Source organism: Crocuta crocuta, unplaced genomic scaffold (assembly GCF_008692635.1).
Source record: "Crocuta crocuta isolate KB4526 unplaced genomic scaffold, BGI_CrCroc_1.0 scaffold85, whole genome shotgun sequence".
NCBI classification, from domain to species: Eukaryota; Metazoa; Chordata; class Mammalia; order Carnivora; family Hyaenidae; genus Crocuta; species Crocuta crocuta.
In genome coordinates this window covers 5,129,750-5,140,396 of record NW_027530620.1, presented here as the reverse complement: position 1 = coordinate 5,140,396, position 10,647 = coordinate 5,129,750, and the positions used below count along the sequence as shown (strand labels likewise).

Sequence of the window (10,647 nt, the reverse complement as noted above, 5' to 3'; positions counted from 1 at the left end):
AAAAAAAAAAAAAAAAAAAAAAAAACCAGAAAACAAACCTTCCAGGGGGCCTAGCATTGAGCCTACTTAAAAAATTTTTTCTTAGGTGGCACCTGGCTCGGTTAGTGAACATGTGACTCTCGACCTCAAGGTTGTGAGTTCAAGCCCCACGTTAAGTGTAGAGATTGCTTAAAAAATAAAATCTTCAGGGGTGCCTGGGTGGCTTAGTAGGTTGAGCATCCGACTTTGGCTCAGGTCATGATCTCATAGTTCGTGGGTTCGAACCCTGCATCGGCCTCTGTGCTGACAGCTAGCTCAGAGCCTGGAGGTGCTTCAGATTCTGTGTCTCCCTCACTCTCTGACCCTTCCCTGCTCATGCTGTCTCTCTCTCTCTCTCTCTCTCTGAAATAAATAAAACATTAAAAAAATTTTGTTTTAATAAAATAAAATCTTTAGGGCACCTGGGTGTCTCAGTTGGTTAAGTGTCCGACTTTAGCTCAGGTCATGATCTCATGGTTTGTGGGTTTGACCCCCCACACTGGGTCTCTACTGTCAGTGCAGAGCCTGCTTCAGATCCTCTGTCTCCTTCTCTCTGCCCCTCCCCAGCTCAAACATGCACTTGCTCGCTCGCTCTCTCCCTCTCAAAAAATATGTATTAAAAAAATTTTTTTTTATTTTTAAAGCCTCCCAAAGATGTACTTCAGGAAGAAAATTATCTCAAAAGAAGATGTAATATGTAAAAAGGAAAAAAAAAGGGAAAAATGGGTAAATATAAGTAAATATGAATTGTTATATAAGCCAACAGAAATTAATGTCTAAAATTGTAGGCAATAATAACATTTTAATGGTGGGGGCAGGGTTATAATTAGAGTTGAAGCATTTTATGGTCCTCGGGGTACCTCAGTGGCTCAGTTGGTTAAGTGCCCAACTTTGGCTCAGGTCATGATCTCACGGTTCATGAGTTGGAGACCCACATGAGGCTCTATGCTGACAGCTCAGAGCCTTGAAGCCTGCTTCAGATTCTGTGTCTCCTTCTCTCTGCTCCTCCCCAATGCCTGCTTGCTCGCTTTCTCACTCTCTCAAAAATAAATAAAAACATTTTTTAAAAAAGCATTTTATGGTCCTTGCATTGCTCAGAAAGAGGACATAAATATTAAATTTAAACTTTTGGGGGCTGCCTGGGTATCTCTGTCAGTTAAGCACCTGACTCTTGATTTCAGCTCAGGTCATGAACTCATGGTTCATGAATTCAAGTCCCGCATCGGGCTGATGATGTGAAGCCTGTTTGGGATTCTGTTCCCCACTCTCTCTCTCTGCCCCTCCCCTGCTTGCTATCTCTCTCTCAAAATAAATAAATAAATATTTTAAATTTTTTTAATTTTAAACTTTGTTAAGTTAAATATGTAGGTGAAAATCTCCACACCAAACCTTGAAAGAACAAAATAAAGTGTAACTTGCAAACCAGCAAGAGAAAGTGGAATTAGGGAGTGAAACTGGTTAGTCAGGTCTAAATCACAGGGATTCAGAGGTGAAGAGTAAAAGGATAGAAAACAATATACCAAGCAAAAAAATTGGAATCTCATTTTCACAATTCTGGGGAATGGAGCAGGACATTTTTGGGAGGTCATTCTAGAAGTTCTGCCTACTGCACTATGAAAGAGCAAAGCCCACAACAGCTGAGCCACTCCTGAAGTAGAACTATCAGGTGAGAGAATTTGACTCACAATACATCAAGATTTACTGTAAAATTACAGTAATAAGACAAAGCAGTACTGGACCAATTGATAAGAATGAAGAGTCAGAAATAGACCCATGCATATATAAAATCTCATTATTTTATTTTATTTTATTTTTTTAAATATTTTTTTATTTATTTCTAGGAGAGAGAGAGAGAGAGACAGCGTGAGCAGGGGGAGGGTCAGAGAGAGAGGGAGTCACAGACTCTGAAACAGGCTCCAGGCTCTGAGCCGGCAGTCAGCACAGAGCCCGATGCGGGGCTCCAACCCACGAACCGCGAGATCATGACCTAAGCGAAAGTCGGACACTTAACCGACTAAGCCACCCAGGCGCCCCTAAAATCTCATTATTTTATACTGCTCATCAAGACACCTTAAGATACGAAAAGATAACCCATAGGAGAAGATATTTACAAGCTGTACAAAGGTTAGCTTCCAGAATATAGAATTCATGAGGAAAAAAAAAATACAGACTATATGAGAAAAAAAATGTAATGAAAAATGTACAAATGGCATAGCAAATATCCTAGAAATGGAAATATAAATGGCCAGTAAACATGAAAATATGCTCAATCTTTTAGTAATAAAGGAAATTCAAATTAAAACCACAAACAATATCATTTTGCATACTGTGGGGTTGCAAAAACTGAAAAGTTGTGAAGTATATACAGTAATAGGGACCCTCCCACTTGGGAACTGCCTCAATACTAAAAAAGCTTAGAAAGGATGACCAAGATAAAATCTCCTCTAGGAACTGGCACAATGTTTTCTGGCTCATCTCTTGGACTTTACTTGTAAGATCTCAGGTTGAGTGTGTGTGAGCTTACAGAGAAACTGAACGAAATAGGACTTGCCTAACTTTGGTTCTAGTCAAGAAAAAAGAATTCCTTTTCTGCCTAGTAAATCCTCCCCCACCCCTTCACCCTCGCTTTCAGAACAAACTTAAATGTTTATTATCCTTAATGTTATACTCTAACCCTTTCTTGTCTGAATTACAAGTCTCTTATGTTCCCAGTCTACTTTGTTTATTTTAATGTAGTACACATTTATAAGTCTGCCCTGAACATCTGACTGCAAACTTCTCTAGGTAAGTGATAGGGTGATTCAGGGACCCAGTTATAATGTGGATTTAGGGGGGTTTCCCCCACACATCCAACAAGCAATTCTCAGACACCAACTCCATGTCCAACAATTCAACTCAATTCTGACACTATCTACACAGAGATAGCATCAGATTCCACAGATTATGGGTTCAGTATTCTAAGGCTGCCCCTTACCCCCCATATCTGATGCCAGTCACCAGCCCAGATTCTGAAAGACTAGTTGGAGGTGGTGGTTGGACCCCCTCCAACTCTGGATGCCAATCAAAACTAGGCTATTACCTGCACTTCTGACTGACTGGCTATATATCAGATGTTCCCACAACCTCCTCCTTTGGTCCAAATAATTTGCTAGAGCATATCTCAGAACTCAGAGAAACCTTTAGTTACTAGATTACCAGTTTATTATAAAGGGGTGTCACACAAAACAGCAGACAGAAGAGATGCATAGAGCAAGGTGTGGAGAAAGGGTGCTGAGCTTCCGTTCCCCCTGAATCTCCGTGTGCTCATCAACTGGAAGCTCTTCAAATGCCATCTTCCTTTTGGGTTATGAAGGCTTTATTACAAAAGCACAATTGATTAAATCATTGGCTACTGGTGACTGATTCAACTAATTCAAGCCCCTCTCTCCTCCCTGGAAATCAGACTGAAAGTTCCAACCCTCTAGTCACAAGACTTGGTTTTCCTGGCAACCAGCTTCCATCCTTACGTGGGTCCAAAAGCCAGTCATTACCATAACAAAAGACAAATTTTAACTTTCACTTAGAAAATTCCAAGGGTTTTTAGGGGCTCTGTGCCAGAAGGAGGACAAGGACCAACTATACATTTTTTTTTTAAATAAATCACACTCTCATAGGAAGATACCATTTATTATTCTTGGTCTCCCTAAAAGTCAGACCTAAAGACTTGATCACCAGTAAGACATATTTTTGTTGCACAGCAGACACTCAATAAACATTCTGGGGTTAAATGATCTAATATAAGGATCAAATGAGATAACAGTTGTGAATTATCAATATGCTGATTCAATTCCTACACTATTAAAAAAAGAAAATACATTTCATACACAGTAATCCCCACAATCTTGTTAAAGTACATATTAATATTCACTTTATAGAAGAGGTACCTTTGTAAAAAAGGCTCATGGAGATTAAGTAACTTCCCCAAGACTAGGTACTAACAGGTGAGAGTGGAAGATCTAATTTGAACTCAACTCTACTGCTGCACCCAAGTGATTTTGCTTCCTCAATATTCCTCAAATTCATTTATCCATCTTTTTAACTGGCTTCCTTCAGAATTTCTTTCTCAGGGGCGCCTGGGTGGCTCAGTCGGTTAAGTGTCCAACTTCAGCTCAGGTCACGATCTCACAGTTCGTGGGTTCAAGCCCTGCCTCAGGCTCTGTGTTGACAGCAGCCAGCTCAGAGCCTGGAGCCTGTTTTAGATTCTGTATCTCCTTCTCTCTCTGACCCTTCCCTGCTCACACTGTCTGACTCTCTCTCTCTCTCTCTCTCAGAAATAAATAAAACATTTAAAAAATTTCTTTCTCAGAAGCCACAGAGCAGTGTCATACACTGATTTTGGAATAAAATAAAGCTATATTTGAACCCCCATTGTCATTTATCAGTTGTCGCATTTTCCATTTGTAAATTACAGATACTACTAACCTTCCGTGGTTGTAGGAAACACAAGAAAATGCTCAGTATCTAACATATGGTAAATACTTAAAAATTAGTAGCTCATACTTCTATTATGATTGTGTCATTTATCTCTTTACCTCCAACCCACTTCCTACAATCCTTTTTCATTACAATAAAGCTATTTCTCTAAAATGCAAGTAATTTGCCAAGCTAACTGTATAGCTTAATCTCAAGCCTCTTTCTCCCCATCTTTTTTGTTTCTTCTTTTGATGCTACTCCAATACTGACGACTTAAAATCATGCTCTCATTCTACCATGTTTTTGCACATGTTCCCCATTTCATTTGCCTAGCAAATTCCAACTCATCTTTCAAGTCATCAACTCAAACATTGTCTTCCCTAAAAAGTCTTCTCTAATGCACACTAATCATTCACTTCTCTGCTACCTTTGTACTTTACCAATACTTCTAGTCATAATTAACACATTGTACTGTGACCACTTACCTACTAAAATATGGACCCCTTCAGTACTGGATATTCACCTTGTATTTTTAGCATCTAGCACAGTGCCTGGAACATGAGCATGCCAAATAAATACTAACTGGGTTAAGTCAAATCCTATTCCCTGTCCAGCACCATCAATTCTCCCTCTCTTTCTCTCACATCTTTCCCAATCTTATTCTCCACTGGTCTCTTCCCTTTAGTCTAGCAACAAGGCTTCTCTACCCTAAACAACAAAAAAAGCCTCCTTTGACACCACTCCCACCTTGATGTACTAGCTTGATTTTCTCTTCAATGCCTAATATGTAACCATTTCTCAACTTGTCATCTTCCCCATTAGAATACATTTTTGTTTTCTCATGTCACAAAGCCTATGCTCCTATTAAGTTCTTATACATACTCTTTTTATTAGAATTTAATGTTTAAATGTATTTTCTTGACCATAACAATAAAGCCTCAAATTCTTCTCTGTCCCGGTCAGATAAATATAAACTATTATCAAACAAAGATAAAGAAGATGATGAAGAAGAAACTAGTCTAGAAATATTTACCCATCTTTTAAACAGTAAAAAATGTGTTACCTGAATAAGAATTAAGAGAAACTGTCCACCGTACTGTTAGTCCTATTAAGACCACAACTGTCATCAAGTGCCATTTCTCCATAATTTTTCTTCAAATCTAGGAAGGGAAAAAAAACAGACTAGTGCCAGAATACTTTTGACATGCAGTCAGTCACTTCTTTTCTTCATCAGAGAAATGTTATCAATTCTTTGGAATTAGGAGTTTGAAATAATTTTAAATGATGCTTCCTTTCCAGTTAAATACTGATTTTTATGACTATGAAGTAGCCTGGAGGAAAAAAAAAAAAAGAGAGAGACACCAGTATTTAGCTGAACACAGTGTAACAAAGGATACATTAAACCAAGTAGAAAGAGAACTGGAGGTGGGAACAAGGAGGAAAGTGGGTAGTTTTAAAGTTCCTTATTTCCTAGTCCTCTAGTTGGGAAATACACCTGAAAAGGTAGCTCTCCCTGTTAAATGGGAGTCAATAAATCAAAAGATATGGTAAAGATCTGTTCTTCTGAGTGAAGATATACAGATAGTGGAAGAGTCAATTCCATCTACAGGTAAAAATAAGACTACAAAAGTAAATTATGGGATGTTTTATCACTGGTACAGAGAGAAAGAGGAAGTTTACCTTTACTTTTCTATTAGGTTGAGAAAGACTTCCACTAAAGTAATTTATGCAGTTTGATTTTTACTTCTTTTCTTCCAAAATATACGTTCACTAGCCAGACCATTTTTCTATCTTAAAGAATGAACCTTTACAAGAATAAATAATAACCCCACTCCTAAGAGAACATACAAAAGCAGTAAAATACAATTAACCATTTCCATGTGTTTTTTTCCTTCAGTTTTTTTCTTGGGTTGGATGCTTTAAAAGTAAAAGGCTTTGAAAAATTATGGGCCATTTTAACCACAGGATAACCTTTAAATATAACCAGAAAAATTCAATAGTTCAACTGAAAAAAACTAGACGAAAATTGGCACATTCCACTTACTAGGCAAAAAAAAAAAAAAATTAACAATGTAATAAAACATATTAGTTTTACTTATTTTTTTATTTTATTAAGTTCTTTAATTCCAGTTTAGTTAATATACAGTATTATATCAGTTTCAGGTATACAACATAGTGACAAAAGTTATTCTCTTATTTAAACATAGCAAGGTCAACTCTAGAACTAGTGAAGTCTAGCATCTCAATCAGGCAGAAGGACTCAAAGCAGTAACTAAGGCTATGTAAATATATTATTCAAATTTGGATTATATAAATCTTCTTTCTCTTTCCTCCCTCCTACCGCATTCATTTTTAATCATTTTACTATTCACTAAAACTTCTATCACAGAGGCAAAGCGGAAAAATTAAAAATCAATCACTTTCCAATGTTGATTCACGTAAACCATAGGTCATTATAAACCATTCAAAATTTTAAGTTCATTTATTTATTTTGAGAGGTGGAAGAGAGGCAGACAGGGAGAGAGAATCCCAAGGAGGCACTGTGCTGTCAGCTCACTGTCAGCTCAGAGCCCTGACATGGGGCTTGAGCCCAGGAATCATGAGATCATGACCCAAGCCAAAACCAATAGTCAGACGCTTAATCGACTGAGCCACGCAGATGCCCCCAAATTCTTTTTAGTCCAACACAAAAAGCCCCTTTCATCAATATGCTGCACTATACATTCCAGAATTGCAATACACTATATTTTACCAAGATATCATGTTTAAAATTGATTTTACAAACACTAATTCCTAAACTTAAAAATACGGCTTAACTGGGGGACCTGAGCAGCTCAGTTGGGTAAGTGTCTCACTCTTGATTTCAGCTCAGGTCATGATTTCACGGTTTGTGAGGTCCAAACCCCACATTGGGCTCTGTGTTGACAACACGAGCCTGCTTGGAATTCTCTCTCCCCATCTCTCTGCAATGCCCCCACTCCCTCACTCTCTCTCTTTCTTTCTCAAAAATAAAGAAGTAAACTTTAAAAACTGGGGTGCCTGGGTGGCTCAGTCAGTTCAGCGTCTGACTTCAGCTCAGATCATGATCTCAGTTTGTGAGTTCAAGCCCCGAATTGGGCTCTGTGCTGCTGGTTCAGAGCCTGGAGCCTGCTTAGGATTCTGTGTCTTCCTCTCTCTCTGCTCCTCCCCCATTCATCCTGTCTCTCTCTCAAAAAAATAAACATTTATTTTTAATAACATTTAATAAAAATTAAAAATATAGCTTAACTAATATTCCATCTAGGAAATTTAAATCACTAATATGACCAAGTTAAGTCAATTATCCTCAATTCCAGAAAATCCCATGTAAGAACTTCCCCAGGAATCTTATGTAACAAAAATAAGACTGCCAATAACACTAAATAATCATAACAAACTTAAAAAGAATATAATGCTTAAGCAATATGGTGCTGATCAAGTCTGTCAAGAGCACAGTGGTAGAAGTGACAGCTAACTGATGGATGAAAGAATCACATCCAAAAAAATCTGAACATTATGATGGACTAACTCTAACTCCAGAGGTCATGACAGGAATAAATTGAAAGCCCTGCACTTAAATGTGAAAAAACAAACCTACAAAACTCATCTGCATGAATACTGAAAGGGAGGCAACAGGTAACAGGTGATAACTGTCAGTTCTGTAGGACCCAGAATCAGTGTCACAGGTATTTTGATTTCAATGTAAAAAATTTAAAAACAAATAAAAGTAAAATATTTGAGTAGCTTTTTTAAGTTTACTTCTTGTTTTTAGTAATCTCTATTCCCAATGTGAGGCTAGAATTCATGACCCTAAAGTCAAGAGTCGCATGCTCTTCCAACTAAGCTAGCCAGGCACCCCATAGGTGGTTTAAGTAATATATATATAAGGAAGGAAGTTATATATATATGGAAGCATGTGTATATATATGTGTGTACATATATATACATATATATATAGAAGGGTTTTCTAAAGATTAGAGCTATTCAAAAATGAAATGATTTGCTATTCCAGATTCTGTACCTCCCTCTCTCTCTGCCCCTCCCCTGCTCACGCTGTCTTTCTCAGAAATAAACAAAACATTAAAAAAAATTTTTTAATAAAAAAAAAGAAATGATTTGCTTCTTGAGAAGGGAGTTCCTCTTTAACAGGTTCTAACAGAAGCTGAACAACTACTTCAAAGAATATTTTTAGAGTGTAAAATAGATGACTAATTTCTAAAGTGTGTACCAAATCCGATTTTGGAAACATATTATATGCCTGAATTAATATAAATCCTGACAACACAAAAGAAGATTTGGTCTCCCAACATGCTAATGTTTCCCCTAATTCCCAACAGTTATCCAGTTCTGCGGGGTTTCTTTGATGAGTAAAATGGATAGGACTTCCCATCCTTCACAAATGGCTCATGCTAAAATTGAATAGCATCAAAAACATCTCTCCCTCACATCTTTTTACACTTAGAATAAAATACTCCAGACATAAGACCCTCTATGATCCGACCCTTGCCTACCTCTCGGATTTCATCTCTTCTACTTTCCTACAAGGTCTTCCCTCTCTTCCTAAAACCTTCCAGTTTCATTTATTACCTCTGTTCCTTTCCTCTGCTTGAAATGCTCTTACCCAGCTCACAAGCTAACCTTTTGTCATTCATATTGTATCTCAAGTCATCCCCTGGGAAAGCTCATCCCCGACCACCCTACTAAAGTTTCCATCTCTTACTGTTTGTACCACTACCGTCTTTAATTTTCTTCCTAATTCTTTTCACTATCAGAAATTGTATTTTAACAAAACACAGAATAATCTTCCAAATGTAATGAGAAAAAAAAAAAGAAAAAGAAAAAAAAAGGGAGATACTAGGGGCACCTGGCTGGATCAGCTGGTGGAGTTTGTGGCTACTGATCTCAGAGTTGTGAGTTCGAGCCCCACGCTTGGGAGATTACTTAAAAATATTTTTTTAAAAAAAGCTCGACACTAAAGAATGCATATCATATGATTCCATTTATGAAAGGCTCATAACAAAACTAATCCCTGTATTAGATACTAATCTAATCTGTATTAGAAATCAGTAAAGAGGTTACCCTTGGGGAGAAAAGAAGGGATGGTGATTGGGAGAGGTATTCCAGGGAGGTCTTTTCAGAAGAAGCTGTGAATGTTCTGCTTCTTGATTTGAGTGGTGGCTAAAACATGCATTTTCTTTACGATAAATCGGCAAGCTACAACTTATGATTGGTGTAGAGAATTTTATGGTACATATGTTACATTGCAATAAAAAAGCATAAAAGGAAATTACATTTATTTGACAACCAGAACATAAGCTCCCTGCAAGCAAAGATCCTCTTTTCTCAGCTATTGGCTCTGTTCCCTGCACTTAGAACAATGCTGGCAGAAAGCAGGTACTTATAAAGTATTTGCTGAATGGAGATCTTCTTGTGTATGAAGAAAGGAGGTACTATTTTTATTGAGTCCTTTGTGGCTAAAAATAAAATGACACTTTTAACGGATCTCTTCTCCTTTACAGTAAAAAGAGCTCTGCAAAGTACAGTAACTCTCTAACCCTAACACACGTCACGAAGTTTTCACGCAGGTGGCAGAGAAGTGTCCGTCCTACTTTCCTCAGAGTACATTTCGACCAAAAACAAAAATAAGAACAAGCAAAAGCCTCAGTCGTTCACTCCCCAGGGCCTAATTTGTTCCTTTTAGTCTGAAAGCTCCTTCCCCCAAGGTGGACACAACACCTAGGGTGTGTGGCTAGCCCAGAGGTGCACGTCTGGCAAAAGGGACCATCCTAACGTTTCTCCTCCCTTTCTCCGGCGGGCCGGACCGCAGGTACCAAGGACGCTGAGGCCGCTGCCGCCAAGGGATCTCACAACCGTCCCCACGTCCCGTCACCCGACCTCCAAGCGAGCCTGCAGGCTGAGGAGGGGAGGCTGGCGAGNACTCACTGGTTCGCAGCGCTTCGCGAGCCCCCAGCCCTTCCCCACCCGGACCCGGCAGCCCAGACGCCCAGAAACCCAGCCTCTTACCCCGCAGCCCGCGAACATTAGGATTCGCGCCCGCAGCGATACCTAGAAGGCGCCTGCGCGCTCGCACCCGCGGCGGGGCGCCTCGCCGGCCTTCCGCCTACGCGCGCGCTTGCGCCGGGCGCGGGGGCGGGCCCG

The 10,647-nt window shown here is 39.0% G+C and overlaps 1 protein-coding gene across 1 annotated transcript in view; it reads right to left on the bottom strand.

Annotated features, from left to right (window-relative positions):
* Positions 1–10,601, bottom strand: part of LOC144234819 (dolichyl pyrophosphate Man9GlcNAc2 alpha-1,3-glucosyltransferase) — a gene marked incomplete at its 3' end in the record, with an annotated part of 39,331 nt that extends 28,730 nt beyond the window's left edge. The window contains exons 1-2 of the mRNA XM_077768126.1: positions 10,513–10,601; positions 5,534–5,630 (exon numbers count right to left, since the gene is read on the bottom strand). Coding sequence (XP_077624252.1) covers positions 5,534–5,615 — 82 coding nt within the window. The remainder of the gene's footprint in view (positions 1–5,533; positions 5,631–10,512) is intronic.
* Positions 10,602–10,647: the final 46 nt, after the last annotated feature.